Source organism: Sciurus vulgaris (genome assembly GCF_902686455.1).
Source record: "Sciurus vulgaris genome assembly, chromosome: 13".
In the NCBI taxonomy this organism is placed as follows: Eukaryota; Metazoa; Chordata; class Mammalia; order Rodentia; family Sciuridae; genus Sciurus; species Sciurus vulgaris.
The window spans coordinates 15,419,063-15,437,415 of NC_136474.1; the positions used below are offsets into that span (position 1 = coordinate 15,419,063).

At 55.1% G+C, this 18,353-nt stretch overlaps 1 protein-coding gene across 15 annotated transcripts in view; it reads left to right on the forward strand.

Annotated features, from left to right (window-relative positions):
• The window catches only part of LDLRAD4 (low density lipoprotein receptor class A domain containing 4), a 363,714-nt gene that overhangs the window by 338,484 nt on the left and 6,877 nt on the right, over positions 1–18,353 (forward strand). For 13 of the 15 annotated variants that reach the window (XM_079108897.1, XM_079108900.1, XM_079108910.1 and 10 more), the window contains 2 exons: positions 971–1,125; positions 17,244–17,297. In XM_079108897.1, the coding sequence (XP_078965023.1) occupies positions 971–1,125; positions 17,244–17,297 (209 nt within the window). The remainder of the gene's footprint in view (positions 1–970; positions 1,126–17,243; positions 17,298–18,353) is intronic. The other 2 variants (XM_079108898.1, XM_079108902.1) reach the window with 1 other exon arrangement.

An 18,353-nucleotide genomic window follows, 5' to 3' on the forward strand; every position in this document is an offset into this window, starting at 1 on the left:
GCAGAGCCAGGAGCTGGAGGCCAGAAAGCAGCACATCTGGATTCTAGGGCTGCCCTTGACCCCTGACTTGCTTTCTTCCTACTGACCCAGGCTTAGGAGCCCCTACCTGGCTGCCAGCGTGACGTGCCATCACTCCGTCACTGTGGGGCTGTGCTGTGCGTGCTGCCAGCATTAGTGGCATTTATAAAGTTGCACTGGCCGGGCTGGAAACGGGAGGTGACCTGACCACTCCAGTATGTGCCTGCAAGCTGAAGCCCAGGAGAGGCGTGTGCAAGTCGCTTGCAAAGGCAGAGCCTGTGAGGCCGCGGGAGCTGCCCTCCCAGCAGCCTCTCTCCCCTTCCTGTGACCCCTCTGCAGTGTGCTCCCAGAAGCTCCAAGAGGGACCCACGCTTTCTAGAGAGGCCGCACTGGGGAGGGAGGAGGAGGGTATCACCTGGCAGGAAGGAGGTGTCGGTGACTGGAGCCTGGAGGTAGGTGTTCAGGTGACTGCCCAGCCAAGGGGTGGCCGTGCAGCAGCCTGCGTCTGAGTCCTCGGGGCTGACTTTGAACTCTCCCACAGCCAGGGGCGGGCATCACCAGGGCTCTGGAGCCAGCAGGACAATTTTCTTAAGGGCCTTTCATGAGGCTGCCAAGACGAAGTCTGGGAGCTGTGTTCTGCAGCAGCATGGGCCCTTGGGGAGAGCTCCAAGGGCAGGGCATCCTGCAGGACCAGGAAAGCACAGTCTGCAGGTGGTCTTGGGCAGCAGGCCAGCACCTGGCCTTGGGTGTAGCTGGAGCGCAGGCTCCCGCGTCCCCCCACCCCTGGTGTGACCTCCAGCCCAGTCACACGCCAGCTGGGTCACTGAGCTCAGTCCTCTTTTTCTTCAAGTGAGGTTGTGGCTTCTGTCTGCTGTGGTCACGCGGAGCCCCCGCCTCCTGGCCGGTCCCCCTTCCAGGGCAGTGGCTCACTTGCTGTCCTCTTCTCCTGCAGCGGAGCTGGAATTCGCCCAGATCATCATCATCGTGGTGGTGGTCACAGTGATGGTTGTGGTCATCGTCTGCCTGCTGAATCACTACAAAGTCTCCACACGGTCCTTCATCAACCGCCCGAGCCAGAGCAGGAGGCAGGAGGACGGGTTGCAGCCGGTGAGTGTGGCCCGGGCCACCCCAGGGTGCCCTGGTGCCTTCTTGGGCTCCAGTAGTCAGGCGGGTCAGCCTTTTGCATCAGCCACTGCGATTTGGGGAAGTTGAGGATGTAGGGAAAACGCGTGCATTCTAAGCATTCAGCACCCAGTTCACAAAGAGACAGGACAGCCCCAGACACCCACTCTGGTCCCTCCTGGGCTGCCCACCACCTGGGCACCGTCTGCCGGCACAGACTAGCCCAGCCAGGTTTTGAACCCTGCATGTGCTGGGACTCTGGGGGAGCTGCTTGTCTGGCTTCACTCCACGGCGTTAGATTTGGCGTTCGTTATGTAGAAATGTGCTCTTAAGCTTGGCCCTGGAGGCTTGGTCCAGTGATGACCTGTGCACTCATATGTCCCTGGACGTGCCAGTGGTGCTTGGGTTTGGGTCAGCGGAGGACCCAGGTGGGGGCGGTGAGGAGTAGGCGCTGGCTCAGGCGAGGGGCGTATGTCGCTCACAAGCAGCCGGGTGAGCTGGGCTTTAATTAGTGTTCGAGCCCTGATTGGAGGTTTCTTGCCCTGAAAACCTTCCTACCCTGGTAAAGCTAGCGTCCAGCCAACCTGCTTTGTGGTCAAATCTGGGAGACCAGATGCCCTGGAACTTTCCCTTCTGAGCCTGTTTCAGTTGTGATCCCGAAGGCTCTCTGCAGAAAGCTTGGGGATGGAGAACTTATAGGAGTGTGAGGTCCCCCTGGGTGCATGGGCAGTGTCCCTGGGGTACTCAGCGTCTGCTGTCCTCTGGAAGGCAGGAGAGGGACCTCTTATGACTGCTTTTGCAGGACAAGGGCTGCATGCTAACCGCCTCTCACTGTGACTTAGGGAGTCTGCCGTGGGTGTGGAGGGTATAGCTGTCCCATGGGTTGTATGGAGTGGCAGCTGGCCCAGGGTCCCTAGGGCCCCTTGGGGCGGCAGAGCCATGCTTCACTGGGGCCACAGAGCCCATGGCCTTGGCCGAGCCTGTGGGTGGAGGTAGTGTGCTGCTGTGCCTTGCCGCCCAGGACTGGCAGAGGGAAGAGGTGGGTGTGCTGGGTTCAGCCTCCCCCCTGCATGGCCACTGGATGGGCAGAGACAGGCAGAGGCACATTCGTCCCTGAAGCCCTGCCCCTGCTGCCTCCCTGCATCCTGTCCTCGCCTGTGCCCCCTTCGCCTCTGCTGCTCCCCAGCCTCACCCGCCAGCCCCTCTGGCCCTGTGTGGTTGTGATCTCACGCCATGGTGGTTCCCAGGAGCTGGCCGTCCCGTCAGTCTGGTCCCCACAGGGCTGTGAACATCAGCCAGGCGGTGGCCGTGCTCCTGCTGTCCCTCACGCTGACCAGCAGAGGCACAGCAGGAAGCCAGTTTTTCCAAGGCAGGAAAGCGAAACTCCAGGTGTTTTCACTTGAGGGGTTTTCGTTTCATCTGGTGCTGTTCCCCTGAGGCCCTCGCCCGGGGCCCTGGGAAGCTGTGGCAGGCGGGCCATGGGCAGGGGCATGGCTGGCCGCTCAGCAGGGCCTCCCTCTCTGGAAACTGGAAAGGCAATCCGGTGACTTTTAGGGCCTTCCAGGCTGTACACTGAGTGGCCAGTGAAGGCCGTCACTGGCTGGCGAATCGTGTCCCCCGTGCCCTTCCTCATGCAGCTTCCTCGTGTTCGCAGGCACCTGGAGGCTGTGCCCTAGAGGGGTTCTGGGTGCAGGGGGGCCCGCGCAGAGGCCGCCCGCACAGCGTGGCCTTTGGTTCCGGAGCCCGGTTCTCTTTCCTTTCTGAGTGACCCGGAGGGGGGTGCAGCCCTCCTCGAGTGCAGCAGGGGACTCTGCCTAGCGCTTTATAAACTCAGGTGCATTTCAGCCGCCACCAGAGCGCCTGGGTCCTGACCTCAGCTCCCGACCTGGCTAGGACTGTCGGCCTAGCTTAGGGTTCCACCAAGGGAAGAGGGCCGACTAGGGAGGAGCAGACCCGCCTTCTGTCCACTGAGGGTCCTCCCAGAGGAGGTGTGACTTCCTGTCCTGGCCTCCTGTCCCCTAACTGCCTAGTTCTCCCTGGTTCCTTTTTAAAGTGGCCTGCTCCCTTCCTCTAGTATCAGACAGCAGTTGGTTCGTTCACACTAGTGATTCTCAACTGGGAGTGGTTTTACCTCCCTGGGGACATTGGACAGCGATGCTAGGCTGTGTTGTCACCACAGGGACTGTGGTTCTACAGGGAAGGTCTAAGCATCCTGCAGTGGACAGGGCAGCCCAACACAGGGACCCTGAGTGACAGTGCCAAGTGCCCTCTTGCCTGGGACACCCTGCTAACAGGACGGCGCACGAGTGGAGGGCTGGGCTGGGACTCTGCCTTGGGAATGATTGCCGCCTGCCTCTGTTGGTCCAGGCACTCACGGCCACCCACCAGAGCCTGGAGGCAAGAAAGGAAGGATCGGTGCCGTCTCCCTGCCCACCGCCCCGGCGGAGTCCTGCTCACCATTGCCTTGACCCTACTAGGGGACGCTGGGAATGCTGCCGGCCACTTGAGCTTATGGGGTGGGCTGTGGGTCAAGAAGTGTTTGGGGACTGGCCTGACACCTGTTGCCTTCTCTACCCTGGTGCCCAGGCCTGGTTGGGTCTCTCTTGGCACCCCGGGGTGATGGCTTGTGTGGGCCGTCCTCCCTGCAGAAGCCAGCAGGAGCAGGGCAGAGGCATGGATGGACAGTGCCAGCAGGGCAGGGCAGCCTCTGCTCCTACCCATCACGCGTGTGTGGGCCCCCAGGCTGCCCCTCGGGAGTGCAGGTCTGCGCCCTTGGGCAGGTGGCTGGTGAGGACCACCTGGGAGCTGCTCCGGCCCCTCCCATCAGGGAGCTCCTAGGTCCCAGCCTTTCCTCCCCAAGAGCCCAGCAGGGCAGGTGGCTCCAGGCCCTGCTAGTGGGCAGCGTGAGGGTGCAGCCTCTCCACCTGTGCATCATTGCCTCCTGCCCCGGGGCCTCTGGCCCACCAAGGTGCAGTGAGCACACAGGTAAAAACCATATTGTTTAAAACTGGTTGCAGAAACCTCATCACCCCTCCTCTCGTGAAAGGGCTTTCCATTTTGACCAACAGGAAAAGCCAGACCCAGGTTGATGAAATAGATCTGTGGCCCTGACAGTCCTTGGTTCTTGGGGAGAGTCAGTGGCTCTCTGTGGCCCTTCCTGTAGGTAGGGGCGCCCAGCACAGCACAGCTCCAAGGCTGTAGTGATGGAGCAGGCGCCTGCTCCCCAATGCCGCCAGCTGCTGCTCCCTCAGTGGGCACCTCCTGCCCTGGTCCCTTCACTGCCGTCTGTGTCCATGTGAGCAAGAGGAATGAACACAGAGGGCATCCGTGTCCCCTGAGGCCATCCCCAGTGTCTCTCAGACATGTGTGTTCTGGGAAGCCTGCAGATGGGTTGGTCCTGGCCCTGAATTTGGTGGAAGCAGCCATTTCTGGGTGAAAATGAAAACTAGCAACCTGAACTTAAATTAAATCACAAGAAAAGTGAAAACCTCCACGAGGCTGACCGCAGCGGGCGTCTGTGATGTCGGTCCCCAGCCTGCCTGTGTCTCAGGGCCTGCCTGTGTGGCTTCAGCGCCGTGAGGCCGCCTAGGCCGAGGCTCCTTCTCACTCTCCGAGGTTGCTGAGTGCGAGGGAAGCACTCGGGCCTGAGAGGCGTCTGCCCAGGTCGCCACGGCCTCTCCTACAGCCCTCTCCCACGGCAGCCCAGCCCAGCAGGTCCAGCTGAACCCACCCAGGCAGGGCGAGCAGACAGCGGGTGTGCAGAAGTGGCTGGATGTCCCCTGAGGACCCACAGAAGGGCGGGGACTTTCACTGAATGTGACCACATGCCATTATGGATATTCAGCCATTTTCTACATATAAAACCAGCAGTTTGAATCATGTCTGGCATTTCTTCATTACCAGATTAAATCAGATGTGCAAGTCCAGATGCCTGGCCTCCCCGAGGGGACCATTCTCCAGCAGCTCCAGGGGCAAGAGGACCAGGCCAGTCTCAGGTCTGCAGGAGACACAGGCCAAACAGGAGGGAGGAGGCCATGTCTTTTTTCCCCCTGGCTGTTGGACAGGAGGACCAAGACTTTGTGGTTCTTACCTCTGTTGGTGTAGAAAGTTGTGTTCCTCAGGTCCAAAGTGCCCTGGTAGGGGCAGGTGGCAGCCACAGACCACCCCAGCAGAAGTTGCAGAGGTGGTCTGGAGCGTGGCCAGCGTGTGCAGTTTGCCCTGCGGAGCATTCTGCAAAACTGATGCAACTTTTAGGGAGATGCCACATAAAGATCAGAATCCACGTCTTCTCTGCAGCGTACTGGGCTACCTGGCAAGGCTGTCATCCAGAAGAGGGGCCCAGGCTTGCCTGTGGCAGCAGCCCCGTTGCTCTCTGTGGATCCTCAGAATTGGGAGTGTCCTGTCAGTAACTGGATTGCAAGGCGATCGCTGTGTTTTTAAGAAAATATCCAGTGACACTCGGCCTCTGCCACAAGGGTAAAAGCAAAAGTAGACAGAGAAGGCCACTGGTTTCCAGAAACCTGGGTGAGAACATTCTTGTGGAAGGGAAAGCCACTTGTCCTAGTGTAGGGGTGCACACATGTGTATTGGGTCCACAGGACACAGAGTGTCCTGCTCCTGGCCTGACATGGTCTCCTGCTGCCCCACAGTCCGTCACCTCTGGACTCTGCAACTCCGCCTGCCAGCTGCAGCCTCTGTGGGTCTTGGGAGCAGGGTGGCCCGAGGGGGCAGTTCTGTCTGAGAAGGGTGAAGGCGCTGCCACGTTGGGCTCAGCCCCCGCAGTGGGGGGACGTCCCCAGGTACCCTGGATGTGGGGGTGCCTTCTCGGCCTAGTCCACGCCCCTCCCTGCTCCTCCCCCAGCAGACGCTCCAGGGTGTGTGGGAAGCTGCTAGGCCACGCCCTGGGGTCCTGCTGTGACTGAGGTGTGCCTGCCTCTTCTCATTTCCACCTGCTTTGGACTTCAGAAGAGAATTGACAAAATGATCAACTTACCTTTCAGTAAGGTTAATGAAAGTGAACCGAGGCTCCACTTAGTGACACAGCGGTCATAGCCCTGCTTCTGGTGTCCTCGACTAAAGAAGAGCGCCTCAGGCGTCCGCCAGGTGAGGGAAACAGGCTCCCGCTGCACCTTAAGCCCAGACGTACTGCCGTGGACGTTCAGTGACCCTTCTCCATCCGAGTGCCAGGGGCTGGCCCAGGCAGCTTGGCACCTGACTGGAAGCTCCCGGCACCAGATCCTGACTGCCAGCCACTGCACTTCTCTCTGTGACTGAGCCAGGGCGTCCCCTGGTCGAGCTGTTAGGAGAGAGATCATTCAAATTGAGGTCTCCTGGAGTTTGAGGAACGGGAGGCCACGCTGGTAGATGGAAATGGGCGAGAATGCCGGGCCAGCACCCTCGTCCAGCAGAGGCTCACGGACAGAGGCAGGTGACTTGTCAATGCCAGGTATGCCCAAGGCAGCGCAAGCAGCTTCGAGAGCTACTGATGTCACCTCTGCTCGGAGCACTTTGGGGATTGCCTTCAGAGCCTAGAGGTCTTTAAAACAAAATCCGGCAAGTCTTCCTGTTCCCTGTTTGTCCCCTGAGGATGGATTTGAGCTTTGGTACTGCCCACAGTCCAGGTAGATTAAGTCGCCAGGCAATGTCAGTGACGAAGCTGAGTGCCATCAGTTGGTTCAAGTGACACTTGGCTGATGTCTGAGTCACAAACTGATGCTGTAGGAAGGTCAGGAAGGACTGACCCACAGCAAACTGATCCTGCTCTGGGAGCAGATGTGGACAAAGGGTCCCTGGACGATGTAGCTAAAACTTTCATGGTGAGGATGCATGCATGTATTGCTTTTTTAAAATTTTTATTTATTTTTTTTGTGGTGCTGAGGATCGAACCCAGGGCTCTCATGCTAAGCATGCGTTCTGCCACTGAGTTGCACCCCACATGCACCCCTTTCACTTACAGAACATCCTCTGCTTATATAAACATGTGCTGAAAGCAATTTCAATAATGTCCTGAGCACCTGTAGATCCAGAGCAACTCATTTGAGCATGGTTTGTGCTGCAGAAAGAGGCCAACCTAATATGTTTAAATAAAAAAAACTTATAGTGACCTTCTAAACACCTAGGGCATTAGCATTTATAACCAAGGGGAACGTTCATTTTTTTTACTTGGTGTGGTTTGTTCTGAAAACAAAATAAAAATTTCCCCCTATGATTCTAATTCTGGTGCCCGGGCTGGGTTCTGGCTAATCCCCCGCCAGCCCGGTGACTGCTGGGTGAAGCATCACCCCTCTGCCTGGGTCCTTCTCTCAAGGTACAGCATCAGGGTCCTGCCTGGTCCTGGGCTGGTAGCGGGTGGCCCCACATCTCCTGCTGCTCTGAGCTCCCCGACTCCCCACTGCCTTCTCTTGAAGCTGCAAGAGGCACCTTGTAGTGTCTTTTCCTCCCTGATACATTGTATTGTTCTAGAAATAGAAAGGATTCCCTTTCTTTTCTTCCCAGCAGAGCTTCCTGCATGATGCATCTTTTCTCTAAAGGGATGTGCCCTAGATTGGGCAGTTAGGAGGGAAATGTTGAGTCTCACGAAGTCTGGTGATGGATTCCTGGAAGGATGACGGGAAGGGCTGGCCAGTGTGGGGCCAGCTAGAGGTCTTGGCTCTGCACCTGAGCTGTTACCGCCACCTAGAGTGGAAAGCACAGAACCAGGAGAAATTAGGCTGGCGAGGGGTCTGAGGGAGGACAGGGAGAAGGTGGATTCTATCAGGCGAAGGGGTGCTGGACGTCCAGAAATGGGTTCTGCCTCTACTTTGAAATTCTTACCCTCGAGCAGGGGGACATGGATTTGCCGCTCTCGGGGGCCCTGGTGTTCATTTGCTCAGTGGGAGGAGCCCTCTAATAGAAGCCGGAACATCCAGACACTGGCTTGCTTTGCCACAGACTGGTCCTGGCACCTACAGCAGGTAGAGACCTTCTCTGAGCCTCAGTTTCCTTCCATCTAACATGAGGGGTACGTGGTTTAGATCAGAGGCCTTCAAACGAGTTTTGACGTGAAGAATAGTAAGAAATACATTTTTTAAAAAATATTTTTTTTAGTTATGGATACCTTTATTTCATTTATTTGTTTTTATGTGGGGCCGAGGATCGAACCCAGTACCTCACACATGCGAGGCGAGCGCTCCACCACTGAGCCACGACCCCAGCCCAGAAATACATTTTTGACAAGCCTCATCTACTCAACCGTGTTTCACCAAACAAAACTTCCACACAGAGTACACAGATTATTTCTAGTCTGTTCCATTGTTTTGGAAACTGCTGTGACTCCCTCAGTTGATTTCCCGCTTTCCAAGAGACTGGAAAACACAATTTGTTGAAGTACCATAGTAGGCATTCTCCACGGTGTTTCCAGATCCCAGATCCGGTGATCCCTGTGAGCCCTGCACTTGGGATGGAGGGTGTCCCTGAAAGCACAAGCCCGAGGAAGCCCAGGGTGTGAGGACATCCTCACATATGGTGACAGTCACATGGGCTCTGTCCTCAGCTCTCAGCAGACCCTGGAGTAGGTCATGATCAGGGACCACTGTCTGCTAGTATAGACCTTGGTATCATTTGGGTGACAAGTGACCCAGGAGACAGAGAAATTAAGAGGATTCTAGGAGAGGATTCTGAACCATGGTGTGCTAATGAGTTAGACTACTGGAGTGAAATGGGTAAAGTCCTAGAAACACCATACCAAAACTGGTTCATGAAGAAAGAGAAAATCTGAATAACTAGTAAGCAGATTAAACAAATAGTCAAAGGACCTTCAATAGAGGAAAGTCCTGGACCAGATGGCTTCACTGGTGAATTCTACCAAACAATTAAAGAATTGACACCAGTCCTTTCAGACTCTTCCCAACTCATTCTGTGAGGTCAACAAAGTAAGATGAAGACACACACACACACACACACACACACACACACACACACACAAAGAAAACCATAGACCTATATCTCTTATGACCATTGATGCAGAAATCCTCAATAAAATACTAGCAACTAGGATTCAGTAGTATATTAAAGGTAGGATTTAAGCATGGTGTGCATGTCTCTCTGTGATCCCAGCTACTTGGGATACCCAAATGTCAGTCTGGGTATTTAATGAGACCCCATCTCAAATTTTTTTTTTTTAAATTGTTTTTAAGGTGCTGGGATGTAACTTAATAGTAGAGTGCTTGCCTAGCATGTGCAAGGTCTTGGGTTCCATCACCAGTATTGGAGTAAAAAAATGGGATTTATTTCTGGAATGCAAGGATGGCTCAACATATGAAAACTAATTAATGTCATTTGCACATTAAGGAAAATGATATGATTCTCTCCCTCTCTTTCTCTCTCTCTCTGATACAGAAGTATTTGGCAAAATTCAACAGTCTCATGATTAAAAACACACAAAGTAGAATATAAGGAAACTAACACAACATCATAAGGTCCATGTATGAAAAAAACAAAAACAAAACAAGCTAACATCATACTCAGTAGTAAAAGGCTGAAAACTTTTCCTCTATGATTAACAAGAAAAGGCTGCCTGATTTTGCCACCTTTGAACATAATATTTATTGAAGTCCTAGCCAGGGCATTTAGAAAACAAAAATAAAGGTATTCAAATAGAAAGGAAGAATAATATCTCTTTTAGCAGATGGCCTAGTCTTATATGTAGAAAATCTAAAGAATACACACACACACACACACACACACACACACACACACACACACACACTAAATGAATTCAACAAAGTAGCAGGATAGAAAAATCAATGTGCAAACAGCAGATGCATTTCTTTATGATAGCAATGAATAATCTTCTCTAATAAGTAAATTAAGAAAAATTCCTTTATAACAGCATCAGAAATATTTGAATGTGGGCTTGGGATGCAGTTCTGTAATAGAGTGCTTTTGTAGCGTGCATGAGATCCTGGATTTGATCCCAAGCACCATAAAAACCAATAAACAAAAAATAGCAAATGCTTAGAAATAAAATCAACAAAGGAAGGTAAAAACTTATACACTGAAAACTGTAAAAATGTTACTGAAAGAAATAAAAAAGATAGATAAATGGGAAGACATCCCATCCTCATGGATTGGATTTTTTTTTTTTTTTTTTTGGCAGTACTGGGAATTGAGTCCAGGAATGTTCTACCACTGACCTATTTCTCCAGACTTTTTCTTGGTGGTGTTGTTGTTTTAATTTTGAAACAGGGTCTTCCTAAGTTGCCCAGACAGGATTTGAACTTGCCGTCCTTTTACCTCTGTCTTCTAAGTAGCTGGGCGTACAGCTATGCACCACCCCACCTGGCTGTGGTTGGATCTTACTACTGTTAAGATGTCAGTACTACCCAAAGCAAGTTACAACCCAGGGATGCTTTGCTTTATGAAGGAAACAAAACCTCCTCTAAAATTCATATGTTATCTCTAGACCATGAATAGTCAAAATAATTTTGAAAAAGAAAAAGTTGGAGGTCTGGCAATTCCGGGTTTAAAGACTGGCTAGAAAGCTGCTATAATCAGAACGTGTGGTCTCGGCACCAGACAGGCCCAGATCGGGGCGTGGAATAGATGGCCCCAGAGAGAGCCTCCATCCATGGTCACAGGTCACAGGGGGGAAGGACAGTAGAGAGCCTCCATCCTGGTCACAGGTCACAGGGAAGGGCAGTCTTTCCACACCCGGTGGTGGGAGGCTGGACTTTCCACATGTAAAGAATGATACTGATAATGACCTTGGAGCTCGCATGAAGGTGGACGCCGCGTGGATGGAACCTGAGAGTGACACTTGTGAAGAGCAGACTCGTGCTTCTCACAGCTCTGCAGCTGCGCGGCAGAGGTCACGGTGCGGCTCGGCGGGGTCCTGGCGAGGCCCCTGGTTGCAGACTCTGACCTCGCTGCCTCCTCAGTGGTGGCCAGGACTCCAGCTCTCGGGCCTCTTCTTACCAGGCCACCAGTCCCGTCGACGGGGACCCGCCTAATTACCTCCCGAAGGCTCCACCTCCAGACAGCATCGCATGGGTAGTGTTTCCCTCCTGCCTCCCCAAAACAGCCAAGGGGAAGAAAATCTGCCTTTGAGCTCCAGATCTGGAAACGACTCCTCTCGATCTGGGCATAATGAAGACGGCCTTTGGAAGGTCGAGGGCTTTTTTCTCTGCGTGCGGCTGTTTAGAGGGAGATTTCCCTGTTGGAACGGCTGCTCCTAGACCATCCAGAAGGAAGGAAATAGGGAAGCAGCTCCTCCAAGGTAAGGATGTGCTCAATGCACATCCTCAGCCTCATGATCTGAGGCTACCCTGGGCCTCTCCCACAGATGCGGAGAGAAAACATCCAGACGCGGAGAACCTTCCTTCTGTTTCCCTTCTCCTTCTCCCCCTCCGCCTCCTCTTTATGGTACTGAGGATTAAACCCAGGGCTGCTCCACCTCTGAGCTACATCTCCAGCTGTTTTTATTTTGCTTTGAAATTGGGTCTCACTAAATTGCAAGGCTGGCATCAAACTTGCGATCCTCCTGCCTCAGCCTCCAGAGTGCCTGGGATTGCAGGTGTGGGCCACGATGCAAGGCTTAGGAGAGCCTTTTGATGAACAGTCAGCTTTGAGGTGGTCCAGGGCCTGAGTCCTACCGGCTGAGCTCACCAGGGCTGCCTGCAGAGGCAGTTCTAGAGCCAAGCCGGAGGGGCCAGAGCTCCGGGCTTCACAGTTCCATGTGTGTTGAGCACAGGAACACACATGCTTAGTCTGCACAGAGCGTGTCTTTGGTAGTCATGTGAGCAGCCTGTATCCATGACGGCACTGCCCCTCCCTCCCTGGCTGTCTCCCACTCTCGCTCTGTCACACACACACACGTGTCGTTGTGCCTTCTGTGGATACAGGCTGAGGGACACTGTCGCAGGAAAGCTCCCTTGGCATGTTCTCTGCCATCTGGGCTCTGCTCACAGCAGACCTAGAAGAAAAGTAGTCTCCTCTTACTCAGAGATGGTAAACATGAGTGACCGTGCGGCCTCCTTAGTACAAGGATAAACAAGGAATCCATTCATGAGGAAGATATCGTTGTAGAAAAAAAATCCAGGGGAAAATCAAAGCTTATCACAGATTTGAATGCTACATAATCATTTTATGTCCCCTGTCCACTGTCGAGGTCTATGATTGTGGCAGATTCCTCTGGGGCAGCTAATGGCCAGGCTGAGCTGAGGTGTCCAGAGCTCAGGGTTCCTCATGCACCACTGCCTTTTGTTCCAAGTGGCATCTGGGGACTCTCAGTGGGCAGCCTCGGGAGAGCTTGCTTTACCAGGGTCTCCAAAGAGGCGCTGAGAGTGTCTTGGTGCTGGCAGCTCCCCACCTGCGGAGAAGCTCCTGGTGAAATCTGAGGTGAAACAGCCTCGCAAGCTGCCCTCGCTTCCCAGCCTTCCTGTTCAAAATAACCCCTTTGGAATATTTAAAACTAATTAGAAAATGTGAAGGAATTTGCTCTTTTAAAAGACTTATCTTCAGAGAGAGAACAGAAAATGATCCCCTCTAATTGTGCATAAAAACAACTGGTAACCACTGTCTGTAGTGGTAACAGCGACCATTTACTGAGTGTCACACACAAGGCACCGGGAGAAGGGATTGTCACATGTGGTATCTGGCCTCCTTGTACAGATAAGGGAGCCGAGAGTCGGAGAAGCTAAGCGAGCTGTCTGAGCTCACAGACAGAGAGCTGGGAGCCAGCAGTCTAGCTTCCCCACACCTCTCCAGCCCGTCCCTGGCGTTATCACCATTTGGGTGGAACTAAATTGCTATCAGACAACTGGTTGTGGCCTTTGTCTGTCAATGCCGTTGTTCCAGGGAGAAAGTTAGACGATAAGGAGCGTGCCTGCTTGCAGGGCACTGCAAGAGGAGGGCACCCTGAGTGCCAGGATCGGGTGCCCTCTGGTAAGCTTCCTGGAGCAGCAGGACGCTTCCTGCTCAGACACGGTGGGTAGCTGAAGGAGCTAGAGCAGAGGTTGTGTAGAACCTGAGTGATCTGAGAATAATGCACCTTAGATAGACCAGAGTTGATCCAAAGTGATCCCAGAGGAAGGTCCCTCCGACCTACTCACAGTCTAGAATGCTTCCTGAGTGGGACAAGGGGTCAGGGTCCCGCTGGAGGGAGCACCTGCCTGGCTCCCTACCGCCGCCCCCGCGGCCAGGGAAAGTGCCGCGGGAACACCTGTCGGGCATGCGCACCTGGTCTCACATGCCGCCTAGGAGGGGCGGACCCAGGTCCCCCGCAGGGGCGGTCCTAGTGGTGAGGAGGTAGCGCGGGAGCAGATGCACTCTGCTTCCCTTCCTGGCTGGCGTGCTGCGGGAAGGAGCCCGCAGCGGGAGGCACTCAACCTCTGTAAAGTGACTGGCATTGCTGTTCTCGTTGCTCCAATTCTGGGAACAACTTCAGCTGGCCCTTCGCGGCTTCCTCAAGCGCAGGGAGCGCTCCGCCTTCTGCTGCGGACCCACTCTGGGCCCTCAGGGCTCCAGGCCCAGGTGCCAGCGGTAGGAGGAAGCCCTCTGCTTGGAAAGCTTCTCCCTGGCACCAGAGTGACTAGACTAGACAAAGAGACCACTGTGTCCAGCTCTCCTGTTTCTCAGCCGGTGCGAGGCCCTCAGAGGACACTGGTCAGAGCCAGGCCATTCCTTGACCATTCAGAGGGAGGTTCCCCTGGCACTGAGGGCGGGCACCATGCAGCAGCTCCACCAGCTGCCCTTGGAGTTTAAGGGTAACGGGCAACCTTGCCTGGGGCGAGCATGGTGCCCGGAGGAGAGTGTGGGGTGAGCACCCCACGATGATCGGGTGGGTGGGATCAGCCTTTCTAGAGCTGCAGTCACTCTGGTCTGGTGGCACTGGGCACAGGAGTGGTGACGGTTACTTGGGCTGCTGGCCCATCGCATCCCACCTGGCAGCCTTCTCTGTGCCGTGCGGTGAAAGGCCTGAAAAACGACCCCTGTAAAGGCGAGTGAGTGAGGCGGGGCAGGTGACAGTAAGCCGTTGAAGAAACCCTGAGTTGGCAGTTGTTAAAACAGCCATGACCAGCCGGCGCCGTGGCCCCTGCCATACTCCCAGCAGCTCGGGAGGCTGAGGCAGGAGGATCACGAGTTCAAAGCCAGCCTCAACAGCTTAGGACCCTGTCTCTAAATGAAACACAAAGTAGGGCTGGGGAGGTGGCTCCGTGGTCGGTGCCCCTGAGTTCAGTCTCTGGTACCAAAAAAAATAGTAGCGATGCCTATCATTTTATTAATCATGCCTCAGTGAAGCTGGGGAGGCAGTGCTGTGGAGGGCGGTGCTCGGGTGAGCCGTGGATGAAGACAGGCAGCCGCGGCTGCAGCTGCTTAGGGTCTGCGTACAGCCGGGGAAGATGTGGTCCGAACGCTTGCTGAAGGCCCTGGATAGGCATTTGAAATAAGAGAACTGTTCAAGGGTCAGGGTGACGGATGCGCTTCCTCCATGTCAGATTCTCATGTCCTTTCATGCTGATTCCTGCAATACCTGAACTGGAAGGAGGAGTCCGCCCCTGGCTGCCCTGGCCACAGGTATGCGGGGACGCCTTTCCCCGTGGCCCACCCTCTTCCTGCTGCAGGATCTGGCCTCTGGCCTCAGGGACCTCAGGGCAGGACCCCTGGTCTCGCCCAAGCTAGCCAAGTGTGTGGAGAAGAGTCGTGCACTTGAGCACAACTGATACTGGCGTGTGTGGGACACGCGTGTGCCCTGGTCCTCTCCCAGCTGGCTGTGGCCGCCTGGTCCAGGGCATCCCTGGGGAGGTGCATCAGGAGACATGGCTGGGGAGATAGACAGCAATGGCCACGCCGGGCCCTCACACCCCTCTAGCCTTGGGAACTCTGTGGGACGTGATGGTGATAGGCGAGGGCTCTGGTGGGTTCCCCGGAGCTGGCCTGGGCCTCTTCTGTGAGCTGCAGAGCCAGGCCTCAGGTGCTGCTTGGGACGAGGGGCCACAGAGGGAGGCTCCCAGGCCTGCCCGATGGACTGTCCTGCGAGGCTCTCCCTTCAAGAGCAGGCTTCCAGAGGAAGCAGTTTCTTTAAGAAGGAATTGGTGGCTTGCGGAGCAATTTAAACTTGCCGCAGATTACCATGTGTCAAGCACACGGTCCAGAAGCACCCAGCAGACCCCAGGGCAGGACGAGGCCCCGAGGGCCGGTCCGAGGGAGGCGTGGGCGTGATTTCCCAAGCACACATTTAGAGATGAGGACGAAGCGAGCATGAGCCACAGCAGCCGCCAGCTCTGGGGCTGTGAGTTTCCCAAAGAGAAGTCAGGTCGTCGCTGTCCGGGAAGCTGTGGCAGCTGCAGAGCCCGGGAGGGACAGAGGCGAGCCCTGTGGCCACCAGGACCCTCGGGGAAGGGAAGGAGAGCTCCCAGGACTGGCTGCGGGCTGAGGGCGTGGCCAGACTCGGGAGTGAGGGCCTGGGAGGAGCCAGCGAGGTCTGTCAGCAGACTCAGGAGTCCCGGGTGGCCGTGGGGGCGCTGCATGGCGCACAGCGGGAGGAGAGGCCTGGAGGGGCTCCGCAGGGCTGCCATGGAGCGGAGTGCAGGAGAGGCTTCAGCGAGGAGCAGGGCGGTGACCCGGGAGATGGCTCTGGAATAGTGGGACGGGGCAGAGTCTCCTGCAAGGGGTCCAGCAGAGGCCGGGGCTCAGGAGGCCGGGCCCTTGTAGACGTTCCGCTAGTTCTGCCAGCGTGCGGGGACATGAAGCCGCTGGGGACGACAACTGCCATTTGAGACAACAGGAGCCCCAATTTGGGGACTCCTGGTGGCCTTGTTCCTGGTCATCAAAGGCCCAAGGCTTTACTCTGCCCAGTGTGGTGTTGACAGGTGAGAGCGGAGCCCTGAGGTCCCTGGAAGACAAGAGCTCTGGGGCCGTGAAGTGGCTGACGGGCAGGGCGGCAGCGGGAGCCCTGGGCGCGTGGGGGACTCTGCTGTGCTGTTCTCAGCACCAGAGTGGCCGCCACAATCCAGAGTCTTTGCAGGGGAGGGGAGCAGGAGCTGAGGGCTGGTGCTGGCCGTGTCACGCAAGGTCGCACTGGACTCAGCTTTGGTCCTTCACCTGCCACCGTGCCAGAGCTGCCCGGCCTTTCCGTGACCTCACAGTCGGCCCCCGGGGCCCACGCTTCCCCCTTGCACAGCTGGGCCAGTGCGCAGTCTGCTGCTGATTCCCAGCGCCCTGCGGTATCTTAGGAACGGTCTGTGTGGTGGACAAACACCCCGTTTAGCAGTGAGGAGGGTATTTATACACAACGCTGGCCACGGGAAAGAACAGTGTGGCCTTGCGTCTGAGGGGCTGGGCGGTGGACTGCGGAGGGCTTTACTTAGGGACATTTTGGGCTCTGGGGAGACAGTGATCTCTAAAGGTCAAGTATACATATTCCTGGGAATCCAAAAATACAGGCTTGTCAAGCGGTAATGGAGCCCAGTCGGCCCTGCCAAGTAGCCGAAACCTGGGCTCAGGGATGCTGTGAGCAAACTTCACGGTGTTAGAAATGGTCCCTGCAAGGCCTGTGTGTCAGTCTGACCAAACATTTTTGAAGAAAACGTGTGAAACACTAGATGTTCATTTACACCGGCGAGTAGACAGACTGGGAGATAAAATCAGTGGAAGACATTCGGAGGGCACTCGGGCTTTGGGAATGGGTTCTAGACTGAGCGGGCCGCGGCTGCAGTGGGCAGCCGCCCTCAGGGCCGGGCAGGTCACGGTGAGCACATTGCAATGCGGGGGCAGCCTCTGCCCGCTTAGAGGACCTACACGCCCCAAAGCCCAGCAGTGTCAGGAGAGGGCACCACGTCGTTCTGAAGCACGAGTGCGGAGGTGGAGTCAGACTTCAGGTCAACCCCACGTCGGCGGGGCCAGGAACGAGTAGGTCTGCTAGTTCTTCCTGCGTCTCAGCCCTCCACTTAAGTGTGAGGTGGACAGGGACCTGTTCTCCCTTGCTCCAGTTCTAGACAGGTCCACCCCTGTCCAAGGAGCAGCAGGATCCCCCTTTCAAAAATGGGGTTCACATGTTGGGTGCTGTGAGACTAACGACTCTCTTCTGTCTCTCGTCCCTTGCTTCTCCCCCTCCCCACCTCCAGGAAGGGTGCCTGTGGCCTTCAGGCAGCTCGGTGCCACGGCCCGGGGCCTCCGAGGTAAGGGGCCGCAGAAGGGGCGGAAGGAGAGTTAAGGGATAAACTCGGGGGTTAAGACATGGCCTATAATTCTGGTTAAGAAGGGGAGGAGGGGATTTCCCTGGAATCTTCTAGGGGTTATCTGTGCTGGTCTTATGAGACCGGCAAAGAACAGGTTTGGAGTCCCTGGTCTTTACATGGTCCCGAAAGCTACTGGGCATGTGGCTTGGCAGCTGTGGACAGTTGTACATGTCAAGTAAACTTGAAGAGGTCCCCCATCTTCAAGTTTAATTTTAAAGCATGTTTTTTCTCTTGTAAGTTAAAAATAATGGTGTGAGAGAAGCCAGTGGCTATGTGTGTATGTATGCATTAATACACAAGTATACATACAGACACACACATGCGCCTGTAAGACCTATGTCCTTGAAGAAATTTTCATGGTGGAATAAATTAGAGGATTTTGTAAGACACAACACTACCGGAATTTATTTTGAGGGTTAAAGCTATAATCATATTTACTTTGAATAAAAAACATTTTTCATACCAGTGGCTAAAAGCAACTATAGGCAACTTTTATCCAGAATCTAAATAACTGAGAAAGTCTAGAAACTGCAAGGAAAAAAGGTCCCTTTCCTAATTTTTACAAAAACTATAAAGACCATTCTACTCAAAGTCCCTCCCCACTCCGCTGAACCACAGGGTGCAGGGCTGGACCATGCCTGAGGAGGCTGGTGGCCAGTCCTGTCCAAAACCACCAAGACCCGTATGAGGCCACCTGTGCCCGTCCGCCAGCCGTGTGCAGGGCACTCTTTGGTCCCTTCCTGTGCCCCACCTTCTTGGGGTTACTGATGATCCCACTGGAACTCTTGGAAACTGCAGCCCCCGCCTGCACAGCTGTCCAACCCAGACCTCAGGCGGCCACAGCACTCCACTGGGCCCCCACTCCCAACTGGCCTGGCACTGGGCATGGCCAGTCTTTAGGGATAAGAAAGCTGTCTTTGGTTCCTGGCAGGCTTTCCTCTTTTGCCTGCAAGGTGGTGCAGAAGAGGACGGGCCAACGCTGAGAACTGCCCGCCT